Source organism: Brassica napus, chromosome A5, assembly GCF_020379485.1.
Source record: "Brassica napus cultivar Da-Ae chromosome A5, Da-Ae, whole genome shotgun sequence".
NCBI classification, from domain to species: domain Eukaryota; kingdom Viridiplantae; phylum Streptophyta; class Magnoliopsida; order Brassicales; family Brassicaceae; genus Brassica; species Brassica napus.
The window spans coordinates 3,860,564-3,874,932 of record NC_063438.1 but is presented as its reverse complement, the minus strand read 5'-3'; the positions used below and the strand labels follow the sequence as shown (position 1 = coordinate 3,874,932).

The window sequence follows — 14,369 nt, the reverse complement described above, 5'->3', positions numbered from 1 at the left end:
AAATAGCTTATGGTCTTGTGTTTAATATTAATCTAATGCTAAATCTAGCTATGTTATAAAAAAATAATCCAATTGAGAACTCTAGTCTCTAGTTGATATATATGGTCGATGGTTTAGAGAAATTTCTAAAATATAACACGATTCTTATATATTTTCTGGCAAATTTACCATTTTAAAGATTGATAAACTAAGTATTTTATTTAAGGAAAATTATAGAAATACGTTTAAACTAAGACTCTTACCGTCTAATATCTACTTTATTAAAATGGAGTCTTATTTGAATTCTACCATGACATGTTTTTAATTTTGGGCCTATTAAATATGTTGTGACTAAATATAAAAATATAGACTTTATTAAATTCACTTTCATCTATCACCGTTAGGAGGAGGTTTAATACACATTCACCTAATTATTTGATTAAACATATTACTAAACTTAAAAGTCTACACAAGTTCATATGTCATCGTTAAAAGCTTTGAACGAAAAAGTCATCAACAGTGAAAATCAAAAGCAATTCTCGAGTCGAGATGGATTTAGTCTTAAGATTTTCAATCTAAACAGGAAGTAGGGTTTTTAATCTGGATGTGGGAATATCGATTGGTAACGTTTTCATTGATGGTTCATTATAAATTTTTAGTGCTTGGTCAAGTTTGTATATGTTCTTTTGGGTGGCTTGATGGGTTTATTTTCGTGAAATTTAAAAGCTTTAGGCACGTGAAAACGTGGTGCGTGCTGGTGGTGGGTGTAGGATGAGTCGGAGAGACCTTCAACTTCTGGTTCTAGCTCCTCATCATCCAACGTTCTAGATTAGTACTTTAATAGCTTATGTGTCTCTTCTACGTTATTCTTTGTCAAGGATTGAGTTTTCTTTTTCAAGTTTAAACACAACATCAAATAAAAGACATGGGCTTCAGATGAATTTAAAGTTTATGATAATTTATAGCTGGTAACAACAACCATGTGTTATTGGTTAGTGCTTACTATATATCCAGTGAGAACTCGGTACCAATAATTCAAAAATAGCCAATTAGTTTTTAGTTTATGTTTAATTTGTCATCTTGCTGTAGAGATAGCTTTAGACTATGGCTGTTGCGAAACTAAATGAACTACTGACCTTGGAATATTTATTTGGGATTTGTAGAAGAGACGGCATATACCAACAGGCAACAGCATCTTTAAATACCCAACCCACAATATTTTCTACACTGAACATATTATAAATAAGATTTGTATTGTTAAACAGATTTTTAGTTCAACGTTTTCAGGAATATTTTTATTTTATTCAATTTCCTGTTTTTGCTATTTTTATATGTAGAATATATTAATTACATTCCAACTTTCCCGAAACAGTTTAAGAAAGTTGTTCACTATTTATTCACTTAATTAAGTTTTTAAATAACTAAACTAAAAATAAAATGTCTAACATTGTTATTTGATCCAAACCAAAAACCAAAATAACTAAATTCAAACCATATTCAAATTCAAAAATAACTGAACGATTACTATATTTCTTGAACCAAATACCACATCCGAACCGGAACCAAACAAAAAAAAAATCTGGAAACGAACCCAAACTTATAAAATTTTATTAAATCATAATTTTTAATTTAAAAACATAAATTATAAATATAAATAATCTCGCGCATCCGCGCGGGTCAAATTCTAGTTATAATTAATTAACACTCTGTTTTGTGTATCTCTATTTTCTAGTCATTTTTGGCGTTCAATTGTTCATGAAAAGTTTCTTTAAAAAAAAAATATTAGTAGAAAAATTATTGTCTCCAAAAAAAGAAGGAAAGAAAAGAATCTATGCCAACCAAAACCAAGGGGTCATAATCCATTGTCACTTCCAGTGCATCTTTTTAAAATGTAAAACAGGAGTTTATCTATGAAATATTCTTCATCTTTTTATATTTATAACTATTTCTGCAGTATTATGCCAGTATGCTCTAATATTGAACCCAAAGGCCAAAGTAATATATCTGCTCTCTTTGGTAATCAATATGTAAATGTGTTATTCCTGTATATATCCATGTCTTATTTTAAAGAAAACTTGGTGGATCAAACTTCTTGTCCCAAACATTGGCTAGACCAGTTACATTTACAATATCAGATAATATATATTTGTAACCAACAAAGCTTTGAACTGCTATCATGGACATTTTGAGCCAAGGGAAAAACATAATCTAGTGGAAGATAAAGACGAGTGGAAAGACAAGTTCAAACATGGACATGAAATAAAGAAATCGAGTTTTGGACCAATACTTGGTCGTATTATGATATGATGGAAGGAGGACCACCATATAATATCATCACTCATCATTATAAATAATTAGGCTTAAGAAGAAAGTTGTGGAGGAGAAGCGATTAGCGGTGGGAAGAGAAAATAAAAGAGACCATCCCAACAAAATTCCACTAATCAATTTAATTAAAAATTTTGTATTATTTTCCTTGAGATATTTTTGCACGTCCATTGATATAATTGAATGTTCCACTTACGTTGACATCTCTCGCTTACAGTTTTTATATTACTTTCGCTATCTATCGTTTGTCTATAAACAAATAAGAATGCGGTTTCTACGTCATGTGTACACAAAAAGTGATTACGACCTTTGAGAGGTAACAATGTACTCACTGCATGAAGAATATGTTCTCTTGCTCTCTCTTTAATGCACTGCAGTAGTGTAAATACAACCAACCAAATCTGATTCCTCATCTTACTCTTAGTAGTAGCTTTTGTTTTGTATCACATGATTGATCATTTTGCATCCTATCTCGTACATCATATCATCAAATGGGCATTACGTGAATGAAACATTTTAAAGTATATCCTTAGAAACGAGACATATTCACTACCAATATATAGTCAGATATCTCTATTGAAAATATAAGTAAACACACGAGGAAAGAATGGCACATCTTTTAGCCAAAAAATCATATACAACATCAAAGTCTAGTCACATCTTTTTTTTTTTCTTCTAATTATATCATATTAAAGCTGATTTTCAATCATCTTCATATCATGTCTCTTAAAAATCAATTAGCTAATCACTTTTAACTCACTTTTGCGTGCGTGCTCTTTCCCCCTTCAGCATTTCTTCTGCAATGCATTCGGGTTTATTCACCCCCCTCTCCAAAAAAATGAGATGTCGCTTTAACCACCACTCTAAATCTTTTTTTCTTTTGCGTGTAATATGCTTCTAAAGCATTTGCCCAGTGTAGATTCCTTTGCTTTCTTCATCAGGGATTCACGTTACAGTCACTCAAGAATCTATCTTCCCGATTCAGATTCTTTCTCCAATAGCTTTTGTACTGTGGGATTCCCAGCTCTAGCCACGGCTTCATGTTCCCATTGTAGTGTAAGGTCGCTGCGTTTTTTATCGTTTGGGTGTTGATGTAGTAGTCATAACCAAGCCCTGATACAGCCCATTTGTCGTCAAGAGCATAAACTTTGTCTTGGAACGTAAGCAAAGTTGCTTGCAACGCAATTGCTTCTCTAGACTCACTTTCACCACTCATCTGCTGCACAAAGAAAACCAAAGTCATTGCATACATAATCACCTACTAATCTCGCCTTTATACGTTTTCCATAACACTAACCTGTTTATAAAATTTAAGGTAGCTCTCTGAAACTCCCAGTTCCCTCCATCTAGCAAGATCAATGACATTCAATCCAGACATCCAGAGACAAGCATTAGTATCAAAACCTCCTCTCTTCAGACTCTTTAGCTGACCCAATCTCACAGAGCACGACTTCACTGCGCCGTTCACTTTTCCTTCCATGTCAAGCTCCCAAAGGGGAGATAAGTCTCGCTGGACTACAACGTCATGATCCAGAACCACAATCTTTTTCAGCTTGTGAAATATCTTTGGGAGAAGATAGTGAGACTGGGAGAAAATGGATAAGTAGTATGTTCTATTCCCTTGTGCCGCCAAATTGTTGTCACCACTGGTGAAGGAGACACGGAACTCCGCAGGCAAATACAGCTTCTTCGTATCAGAATTGTCCAGCTCGAGTTTTTCAATGTTCAATACTTGAATAGCTGCTTGTTTGCAGGGATTCCTGATAAACCATTGTTTCATCGCAAAGTAGTTCTGCTCGTCTGTTAGTACATGGAAAACAAAGTTTTTACTTTCCTGTAACATCAACAACCAAACAAGAATTAGATATAAGGGTGTTCTATGGCGGCACTAAAGAAACTAGATTCAATGCATACCCTTGCGTGTAAAGCCGTTGAGTTTATCACAACAGAAGATGCAAGAATATTGTCGGAGATAATAACAAAGTGAAGCAATGAAGGATCTGAGAATTTCTCACTATCCTCAATTTCAACTGGAGCTGACTTGAAATATTCCACCGTTAGTCTCATTGACAGGCAGTGAAGACTCTTAGGCATTGTCTGTACAGCAAGCTGGTAGAGGAACACACTCTGTTTCATGTGGAAACTAGCTTCATCATCAGTCAAATCCAGGATCTGTCTCAATTTCTTGTCAACATTGTTACAGTCTACCGGGAAAGACTTTGCCTTTGAAATTACCGCTTCCATCTTCTGAAACTTTTTATCAACCCTGACAGATTCAGTGGAACGAGATGCAAAATGAGTAAAACCTTAATCTAACTATCTGTGCAAACATGCTAAAACCCAAACTGGTGAAGAACTTACTGTGGAGGGAGGTCAGCATCCGCTGAACCTTCACTAAGAATACGCTCAAACTCTTGGATGTTCTGTTTCATATCCCGAGTCAACTTGCTTTGAGAAGGCATTTTAGCAATACTTGGATAGTATGCTCTAGCCACAAACAGGAGGTCCTTCATGTGCTTCACCTTAGCATCTCTCAAGGGTTCCTTATTCTCCTCCCTCCAGAGGCAGTAGCTTCCGTATTTCAATTGACAAGTTCTCTGAGTTTCATCAGCATTTACTATCCCCCCCTGAACACCTTTGTGCGAGGCGTTTACTGTTTTCCCCTGAACACCTTTGTGCGAGGCTTTGGTTTTTGTTTTCTGTTCGGAGAATAAACCAGAATAAAGTTAACTTAAGACCATTGGTAAGAGATACAAAAATGACTACTAAAGAAACAACATAATCCATTTGTACCTTTGCAGGGGTAGGGATGGCAACAACAGCTGGGGACACTGGTAATCCTGCAGATTAATTGAGGAACCAGACGTTAAATTTGCGGATCAGAAGCGAAATAAGACACTGGGAACTTGTAAAGTAGACGAGACCTCTCTTTTTAGAATCAACGGTGCTTGTCCTATTCATATCTCTGGAATCCAAGGTTATGTCGCTTTTCTAGCATGTGGAAGAACAAAACAACAAAAGGTTAGAATAAAATCTGTTACAAACATCTCACCCCAAGGAACCAATTCTTCACCTCGCCCAAAACAAGTTGAGTTACATGAAGCAACATAACTCATGGATGCAATTTTTTAACTTTCCAGTCACATGAGATAGTCAAATAAAATAAAAAATCACTCATTTATCTAACAAGTGACTAACAACAGCCTCTTGACCTCTACATTATATGTTCCGGCCACACAAAATATGTAAATTTGAAGCAAGAAAAATAGAAAGTCGATGCCTTTAATATAGTGGAAACCGAAAAGGACCAACCTTGGGAAGCACTGGATTGAATCTATGGAGAACCTCGTCGACTCGGACGGAGAGATCTCTCTGGGAATGTTTGGTAGCATTGACTCTGCTAAAGCTATCAAACTGATTCCAAACAAAGAAGAGCGTTACAACATTCGCCCACATAAAATAAACCATTAAAGGGAAACAGCAATGCTTACAGGAGAAGACGGTTGAACAGTGACGAATCCTGGAGAATAATAAGAGTCAGATCTGAAAACAGAGATCGAGAGAGAGGATGGAAGTTACCAGGAGAGTGGAAACCGTTGTGAAGGCCGAGCAAGAACGCAAGAGGAACAAGCGTTGATAAGATGATAAGAACCAATACTCCAATTACTAGAACTCTCCACCGTCGTTTTCCTCCTCCTCCTCCGCCTCCGCCTTTCATTATTATCTCTCCGGTTCAGATTCAAATCAAATTCCCTTACCAACGCATTGGATCACAAAGATGTTTCTCTCCCTCTCGATTAACACTCAAATCCACACTCTGTCTATAAGTGCTGCACTTTGCTGGATCGCATCGTCTCCTTTGCTTTGCTTTTGCTGCTACTTACACGGAAGAAGGAAGGGAAGATAGAAGACACCCCCCAACTCTGTTTTCGCACGTGTGGAACTGTCTATACCGTTCGATTATTTATCCAACTTGCAAGATCTATCTTTGGATCGTGACACGTGTTTTTCTCACACGGTGGTTATTTATTTTTATTTTGTAAATTTTTTTTATTATTTACGGTCTCCCCGACAAATCCAAAACACCGGGATGCCTGCCTATCAGGCTATGATTGGGTCAATATATTGGGCCTCGTTTTTGTTTTAGTGGGCTGTATGATTTAGTTGTAAGCCCTATTGCTGCTATTCTACTTTGTGAGAGTAGGCATCAAACATTTTACAACAAAATATACTCTCATGTTGTCATCGATGTGGAAACAAACATGCGTCTAAACTGATCAAATTTCTTATATTTTCCCAGTCAATAAAGATTCATACAAGAAGAGCATGAAATCGATTAAGGTTCTAAAAATCTGTCTACGCGGCGCCTAAGCTCCCGTTTAGACGGCCACTCAGTCTTATCCGAAACAATTTTTTAAAAATCCGATTTATGTGATTTAAATTTGTTTAAACTGTTCTAAATCATTAAAATCGTTTAAAATCGATCTAAATTTGTCTATATATGTTAAATTAAGCAATAATATTATTACAAATCTACAAACTTATCTAATTTTTTAATGTTTTGTATATTTAATTTTGATAATTTGTCACAATAATTTTATAATTAAACTTTAAAACTAAAATATATCATATAAATATTTAAAATATTTAAAATAAATCAATAATTTACTAAAATTTAGACTCTGAATAAATTATCTAGTCATTAGTTCTATATAAAGCGCCGCCTGGCGATATGTAGAACATTGATTCTGATAATTGGTGGCTGGTAGTTGCATCTTTACATCAAACGGATGTTGGATGAGTCACGAAAGAAATGCTTCCTGCAATCTCTACACGTGTAGTGTCACAGTGTGGGAGGGGGAATCTTGAAAAGACCTTTAATTCGGTTTGCGGTTTTGTCAATAAATACAACTTACAAGTTAACCAACCCAAACCACCCAATTTCGTTTTGGTTAAGATGTTTCGGTCCGGTTCTAGCTTAAAAAAAAATTAATAAGAAAAGACTTCCCGATCCCGAGTTTCTTCCAAAGAGAAAGAAACGTCAGTGAGAAGAGAGATCCGATCTACGACTACGACCTCTGTTAATGTGAAGCAAACAAACGAAGAAAGCATCTGAGATTACCAAAAAAAACAAAGAGCAAATGGTTTGGGAGAAAGAGAAAATCGTCGGAACTTGTTTACTCGGAGGAGCTGCCTTCGCCGTCGGAGCTTCCTTCCTCCACCTCTTCCTCAACGGCGACCTTCCTCTAGGCTTAGGGCTAGGCACATGTGTGCTTTACCCCTTCAGAAAACGCAAACCCGTACGCGTCTACATGGACGGTTGCTTCGACATGATGCACTACGGCCACTGCAACGCGCTAAGGCAAGCGCGTGTTCTCGGTGACCAGTTAGTCGTCGGTGTTGTTAGCGACGAAGAGATTATAGCTAATAAAGGACCTCCCGTTACTCCTCTTCATGAGAGGTAATCTCTCCTTGTTCCTCTTATTATCTAATTTCTTTTTAATTAATCCTTAACTAACTAACTAACTAGACGGATAGATCCTTTCTCCGGATATTCAAATGAGACATAAATCATGGCTTTATATCCTCATAGCAACACATGTTTAGTTAGTGTAGCATTGCTTAGCTTCCCAAAGTCCCTCTACCAAACTAATTCACCAATTAAACATGTGTTGCCACGCGTTTACTTTATATCCGCATAGCAACACATGTTTAGTTAGCATAGGATGGCTTATCTACCAAAACTAATCTCCAATTAAACATGTTTTGCCACGCACTTTATAAACGCATAGCAACACATGTTTCGTTAGTGTAGGATGGCTTATCTACCAAAACTAATCTCCAATTAAACATGTGTTGCCACGCATTTACTTTATATCTGCGTGGCAACACATGTTTAGTCAGTGTTGTGGGGTAGTTTAGCTTCTCAGAGTCCGCCTACCACTAGACCATCTCGTGTGTTATTTAGTATATCTAATTCCCTTAGGTTTGTTCTTATTTATGTTTTTGTGTTAGGATGATAATGGTGAAGGCGGTGAAGTGGGTGGACGAAGTAATATCTGATGCTCCTTACGCCATCACGGAGGAGTTCATGAAGAAGCTGTTTGATGAGTATCAGATTGATTACATTATCCACGGGGATGATCCTTGTGTTCTTCCCGATGGAACTGATGCTTATGCGCATGCCAAGAAGGCTGGGAGGTACAAGCAAATTAAGCGTACTGAAGGAGTTTCCAGCACTGATATTGTTGGTATAACTGAAGAAAAGATACAAACTTGCATCGTTTGATGGATTAGTTTTTTTTTTTCTAAAAGTTTTGATTTTTTTTTTGCAATTTATGTGTAGGTCGTATGCTGCTTTGTGTGAGAGAAAGATCTGTTAGTGATAGTCATAATCGTTCCTCTTTGCAAAGGCAGTTCAGCCATGGGCATGACAGTCCAAGGTTTAAGGACGGAGTTTCTTCTGCTGGTACTCGCGTCTCTCATTTTCTTCCTACTTCCCGCAGGATTGTTCAGTTCTCTAATGGCAAGGTATGCAAAGTCTTAAAGACTGTCCTTTTTATTAGTTCGTTAGTTGCCTCTGTATCTACCGGTTATAGTATGTGGATGTTTGTATATCTATAGCTATAGTATTTGTTGCTTTATGATTTATGGTCAAGTAGGTTGAACAGTTATATGACCCGTTTGTTCCTAATAGCTATCCAAGTGGCTCTGAGCTCACTCTTTCTATGAAAGTTTCACCAATCGTTGGACGTACCTTTAAAATGTTTGTCTATATATTTCTTTCTAAAATGACACAAGGTTGCTTCACCCCTCATTTATGCTTCTACTTATACCCGCTATGTAACCTAAAGATTATTTTTCTTTGATAGATTCACGTTTCCCATACTTTTGTCATTTACCTCATCTTTTCATTCCATTTCTCATATTGCGTTTGGAGTTGATCAATTTACATGCTTATGGTGGCAGGGGCCAGGACCTGATGCACGCATAGTTTACATAGATGGTGCGTTTGATCTTTTCCATGCTGGCCATGTTGAGGTATAGTAAGTTAACTTGGTACAATTAAATTTGTCAAGTGGTTATACTCAGTATGCTATTCATTTCAAGATTGAGTTTGTATTTTTTGTCGACATATCTGGGGGTTAACCTATAATTCATCTACATATGGATGCTTATCATATATGTTTGTCCACTAGTGCAACTAGAATGGCCTAAGTGACCATATCTAATGTTATTCTGCCAGTGTTGATTCTTGTTCTCGATTTATTCAATTTTGTACAGATTCTCAGGCGTGCTAGAGAGCTTGGAGACTTTCTTCTTGTTGGAATACATAATGACCAGACCGTCAGGTTCATAAAGCTCAATTTTGGCTGTCTGCATTATTGTGCGATTGTCTCAAATTTTTATTAATTGGTGATGTTAATTTTATGCAAAGATAAATAGTTCTCGTCCCGTTCTGATATCTACTTTTAAGTCTTGGTAGTGTTGAGAAGTTTAGATGTGCATCTCTGCTTAAAGTCGTCTTACGTTGATGTGCAGTGCTAAAAGAGGAGCGCACCGCCCAATCATGAATCTCCATGAAAGAAGCTTGAGTGTTCTAGCATGCCGCTATGTAGATGAGGTGATCATTGGTGCTCCATGGGAAGTGTCGAAAGATACGGTGAGCTTATCTGCTCTCTACTTGATAATTACCCAAATGGCTTTCATGAAAAGCTAATTTTAACAATGATTTGGATATTGCAGATCACAACATTTGACATTTCATTGGTGGTTCATGGGACAGTAGCCGAGAGCGATGACTTTCAAAGGGTAAAACTAGATTCAGATATAGTTAGGTAAAAGACAACAGAGCTGCGTTTTCTAAGAATATGGTTTGATGATTTATAACAGGAGGAAGAGAATCCATACGCTGTACCAATTAGCATGGGCATATTCCAAGTTCTAGAAAGCCCTCTTGATATCACAACGTCCACCATAATCAGGAGGATTGTAGCCAACCATGAAGCTTATCAGGCAAGTTGCTATTCTTGTTCATTCATTCTTGTTGCTTCACTCTGACCTTTGTCTCATTCGAAATTTGTTTTGCATTGCATTTTATAGAAGCGTAATTTGAAAAAGGAAGCTAGTGAGAAGAAGTACTACGAGCAGAAGGCTTTTGTGTCCGGGGACTGATAGAATCAGAAGCTGTAGACTTCCTAGAACTTTTTTTAAAACCATCTTCGGGATTTGAATCGGTTTCTTGCTCATCTTAGTATCGTTGTGGCGACTATAGGAGAATGTTTCTGGATGAGAGTCCAATGCTACATATGACATTCTGTTCTCTAGTTTACAGTTTACATAAATAAGGCATTGATGGTTTTAGCACCAATTGCCTTTCACTTTTTGGGATGTTTCATTATGTTTGTAACTTTTGTTTTTTGCGTTACTGCAAATATTACACAGGATTGTATCTGTTTAGTGTTTTTACTATCTCAAAATAAAACAAGGAACTTATGTTAGAGGATAACACAATTTTACAAAGAGATGTAATAAGACAGTTCCATGACTCATTCTTATCACTCACAGGCATTGCAGTTAACTTGCTTCTGTTGTGACTTGCTCTAAACATTACTTTGCAAAAATTTAAAAAGTAAAAAGCGTTACAACAAATCAGAGAGTAAGAAGATAGTACTAACTGAATCACAGAGACTTGAAGTAGAGGTGGTGATCAGAGAAAAGAATTCTAAAAGCTAGCTTGCATCTACACTTTAATCTAATTACAAACCCATCTCCGGATCTCTCTATCCTCATCCCTTCTCCACAATCTTCTTCTTCTTCTTCCTTGTAAGCATCATAGTTAGTCTCTTCTTGATTGGCCTCCTCCACGTGACTGTTAACCATCTTCATCGTCTGCTATTCATCAAAATTAAAGATTCTTTATTAGTACCAGAAGAGAAGAAAATGCTTTAATTACATAGCAAGCAACCTCTGTATCAGGATTCTTGGAAGCAGACGACGACGTTTCTTGCTTCGTCAAAACATGGCTCGCGGTGAGAATCTGGTCGTCGATGTTGGAGGAATGGGGTTCAGGGTAGGTGGAGCGAAGAGGAGAGGAGATAAAGATTGGGTCTTGAGAGGAGAGTCTCCTTCGTTTGGGATGATCGGACTCGTCGGAACCAGGGGAGAAGGAGGAGTCATCATAAGGTGGGGATGAGAGGCGGAGGAGTGAGAGATCAGTGTCGTTCATGCTCAGAGTCTTACGTTCTTGCATCATAATCATCATCATCTTCTTCTTGCTTTTCCTTGTCGACTACTTCTCGTTCGTTGCTCTCTCGCTAGTTTCGTTTCTCTGAACATATATATATAGAGAGAGAACGGTCAATGTAACGGACTAACGAATTTTTAAAAAGGCGCGCGTGTTTAGGTGAATCTATCCGTGTTCGGTTCAAAGATTCCGGTTCAGGTGTGAGAGAGTTCTTTATAACAAAATTGGGTAAACGACGTATTTCTACCACATAGTAACAATTCCACACAAAGTTTTAACATCGGTTCAATTCCACTTATTTTAAGTTATCAGACTTATTACTCCCCAACTAAAAAGATTGAAACCCGAATCCACATAGACCACGGTTCTTCATTAATTTAGTGGTTTACACTATAAACTAGATTTAAAACACTTAAGCCGAACCAATACAAACCTGACCAGACATCCGATTGGTGGCATGCTCAAAGCATGATCTTTGATAGTTTCACTATTTTTAAGTTGTTACTTTTACTTGTTCAACTCTTTTTGCGCCAAGTGAAGCTTTCTTTGCTTCACCAAAAGTGTCTTTAATGGCAGAGAATTGAAACCAGAGAAACATAGTACAATAGATTAGCCATAATATTAACTGAAACATAGAAAAGGCTGAAGCTTTAAGATTAACGACTAAAATCAAAGAAGTGATTAATACATATTGTTGTGTGGGTTCATGATTAAAGAAGCTTTTTCCTTGTCTATGACAAGCTGCTTTGAGCAATTACCAAGCTGCCATTAAAGACACTATTTAGAATCTCGCCGCCAAGTTTGTTGTCGAAGAGAGTGAGCTCGACGAGGTTAGTCAGATTCCTTAGCTCCAACGGAGCCACACCTTTGACATTTATTATATTTTTGAAATTAAGAAAATGAAGCAGTGGTGGTCATGAAGAAGAAGATTAGGTTGAGTTGAGTTGAGTTGTCATAAGTCGGATCAATTTTGGTTTAGTCTTTTAAAAGTGTTTGTTTTGGTTTAATTAGGTTTAAATTGGGTAATGTTTCAAATCCAAAAACATTAAACCGATTTAAATCGGCTATGTGTCGGTTTTAGTTTTTATCTAATACATTCTGGAGGTTTGGGTTTTGATCTTTTTAATTGGGGAGTAATAAGTCTGATAATTTAAAATATGTGGAATTGAGACGATGTTGAATTTTTTGTGTAACTATTACTATATGATACTTTTGGTGGGGAAATATGATGTTTACCCAACAAAATTGGATTAAAATAAGTTTAGATGAATAAATAATAGTCATCAACGTATTGTTAACGAAATTTTTTTTTTAATTTTAAATAAATTTATATACATAATTAGCTAATAAATGTATTAAAATTAATGTGTCAAATCAATTCACACCTAAAATTTTAACCGTTCACCGCAACCAATGTGTTATGCTATATAGGCGTGTAGTCAGAAAGGGTGTTTGCGGAGGACGCAACAACTTTTGTGCAGTACATGTTCAGACAAGGGTTAGTCTAATGATTGATTAAGTTAAAAATCATGTTTAATGTGTTTTTCAGTATATTCTAATAACACATTCAGACAAGGGTAGAGTTAGTCTAATGATTGCTTTTCAATACTTTTGGCTCTAACGAAACACTAGGCCACGTTTGTAGAGGCATTCGTTAGGAACCCAACAAAAGGCAAGCCTCTACTTAGCATAAACAATAGTTTTGTTTATTATTTAAACGTAAATAAACTGCACAATTTTTAGAAAGAAATAAAAAAATTATAATTAAGCGCAAAAACCTTATTTAAACGATTTTAAAAAATGTCTCTAAAGTTCAAGAAAAATATTTAGACGATCTCATGCTCTACGGGACGGGTTTATTGGATTTAATCTTCTATGATTATAAGGTGTGTTATTTTCAACAACTCTCTAAGACGAAGAGGTCTTAAAACAGAAGACAAATTCATGAATTTTGGATTTCAGTTCAAAATATTCAATATTCATCATGAAAATATTGTTTATCATCCTGAAAAGGAACACTACTAGAAGGATTTTGCGGTTGATGAGTTTACATCATCTTCATAAGCAGAGTTAACATTGTTTTCCATAAATATGATGGTAAACATACACCAACTGAAGGACAAAGAAAATGATATAGATACACATAATTTGTAAATAATCAAATTAAGATTAAAAGTGGATATAAGGTAAAAACATAAGGTGTAAACCGCGAGAAAAAATCAGTTCTATGAATCCATATTCAGTTTCCAGGACAAAAGAAATGAGGGTGTAGTATTAAAAACATAATAATGACATACAAAATAGTTTGAAAATGGTTAGCTATATATGATTAGATAGAATCTCATTATCTTATATGGTTTTTGAAACCGAGAACGTTGATTTGTTTAGTCTGTTTAGCAACTTAATGAGGGGAACATGAAGCTTAATTGTTTTGGATGACTGTTTTTATAAGTTAGATCATTGTAATATATTCTAAGAAAAAAAAATCTCTAAAAAATAAAACAATAGAAGAACATGGATTTTTCAGATAATCATTGTCTTTGTTGAGCTAACAAAACAAAGACCTTTGTTTTGTTGCAATAACAGCAACAGAAACGACTGCAAGGTCAGCTTGCTACAGAGAAAGATAGCAAACTATGGTTCAAAGTCTGCAAAGAAGAAGCCATTGGGACAGTGTCTTAACACAGTCAAGTGTGGACTAAAACACCACTTGGTCGTTCTGCTATCTCTGGTGGAAAAGATTTTAGAGAAAGAGGCAATGCTGTGATACCTTTGAACTATGTTGCTCTTCGGAAAGAAGATTGAAGATAGATAGCTA

At 36.1% G+C, this 14,369-nt stretch overlaps 3 protein-coding genes across 4 annotated transcripts; 1 reads left to right on the top strand and 2 right to left on the bottom strand.

Annotated features, from left to right (window-relative positions):
* Positions 1 to 2,905: 2,905 nt before the first annotated feature.
* On the bottom strand, positions 2,906 to 6,185 carry LOC106450964 (probable galacturonosyltransferase 7). Of its 2 annotated transcripts, none has more exons than XM_013892798.2 (9): positions 5,884 to 6,185; positions 5,796 to 5,824; positions 5,617 to 5,718; positions 5,229 to 5,295; positions 5,098 to 5,144; positions 4,666 to 5,003; positions 4,219 to 4,570; positions 3,602 to 4,138; positions 2,906 to 3,523 (listed from the first exon to the last, which is right to left on the bottom strand). In XM_013892798.2, the coding sequence occupies exons 1-9, from the start codon at positions 6,020 to 6,022 to the stop codon at positions 3,242 to 3,244; spliced, it is 1,893 nt and encodes a 630-aa protein (XP_013748252.2). In that variant the 5' UTR covers positions 6,023 to 6,185; the 3' UTR covers positions 2,906 to 3,241. The 2 variants fall into 2 exon arrangements, with proteins under 2 accessions (XP_013748252.2, XP_013748253.2); XM_013892799.3 differs by having other exon boundaries at positions 2,906 to 3,520; positions 5,884 to 6,179.
* A 1,084-nt stretch (positions 6,186 to 7,269) lies between these two features.
* Positions 7,270 to 10,764, top strand: LOC106450965 (ethanolamine-phosphate cytidylyltransferase-like). The gene is made up of 9 exons (XM_013892800.3): positions 7,270 to 7,765; positions 8,320 to 8,555; positions 8,651 to 8,835; positions 9,274 to 9,345; positions 9,589 to 9,656; positions 9,847 to 9,967; positions 10,051 to 10,116; positions 10,198 to 10,320; positions 10,408 to 10,764. Exons 1-9 carry the CDS (start codon positions 7,446 to 7,448, stop codon positions 10,477 to 10,479), a joined length of 1,263 nt encoding a protein of 420 aa, XP_013748254.2. The 5' UTR covers positions 7,270 to 7,445; the 3' UTR covers positions 10,480 to 10,764.
* A 169-nt stretch (positions 10,765 to 10,933) lies between these two features.
* LOC106453411 lies at positions 10,934 to 11,934 on the bottom strand. The gene is made up of 2 exons (XM_013895660.3): positions 11,273 to 11,934; positions 10,934 to 11,196 (listed from the first exon to the last, which is right to left on the bottom strand). Exons 1-2 carry the CDS (start codon positions 11,570 to 11,572, stop codon positions 10,987 to 10,989), a joined length of 510 nt encoding a protein of 169 aa, XP_013751114.3. The 5' UTR covers positions 11,573 to 11,934; the 3' UTR covers positions 10,934 to 10,986.
* Between the last annotated feature and the right edge of the window lie 2,435 nt (positions 11,935 to 14,369).

Bases quoted from the DNA above. Each gene is read 5' to 3' on its own strand.
- LOC106450964 (XM_013892798.2), bottom strand. From the start codon at position 6,022: ATGAAAGGCGGAGGCGGAGGAGGAGGAGGAAAACGACGGTGGAGAGTT. The intron at 5,825-5,883 runs GTAACTTCCATC...ATTATTCTCCAG, and splicing joins CAACGGTTTCCACTCTCCTG to GATTCGTCACTGTTCAACCG. The intron at 3,524-3,601 runs GTTAGTGTTATG...TTCTTTGTGCAG, and splicing joins ACCTTAAATTTTATAAACAG to CAGATGAGTGGTGAAAGTGA.
- LOC106450965 (XM_013892800.3), top strand. From the start codon at position 7,446: ATGGTTTGGGAGAAAGAGAAAATCGTCGGAACTTGTTTACTCGGAGGA. The intron at 8,836-9,273 runs GTATGCAAAGTC...TTATGGTGGCAG, and splicing joins TTCAGTTCTCTAATGGCAAG to GGGCCAGGACCTGATGCACG. The intron at 9,346-9,588 runs GTATAGTAAGTT...AATTTTGTACAG, and splicing joins TCCATGCTGGCCATGTTGAG to ATTCTCAGGCGTGCTAGAGA.
- LOC106453411 (XM_013895660.3), bottom strand. From the start codon at position 11,572: ATGATGATGATTATGATGCAAGAACGTAAGACTCTGAGCATGAACGAC. The intron at 11,197-11,272 runs GTTGCTTGCTAT...GATGAATAGCAG, and splicing joins CCAAGAATCCTGATACAGAG to ACGATGAAGATGGTTAACAG.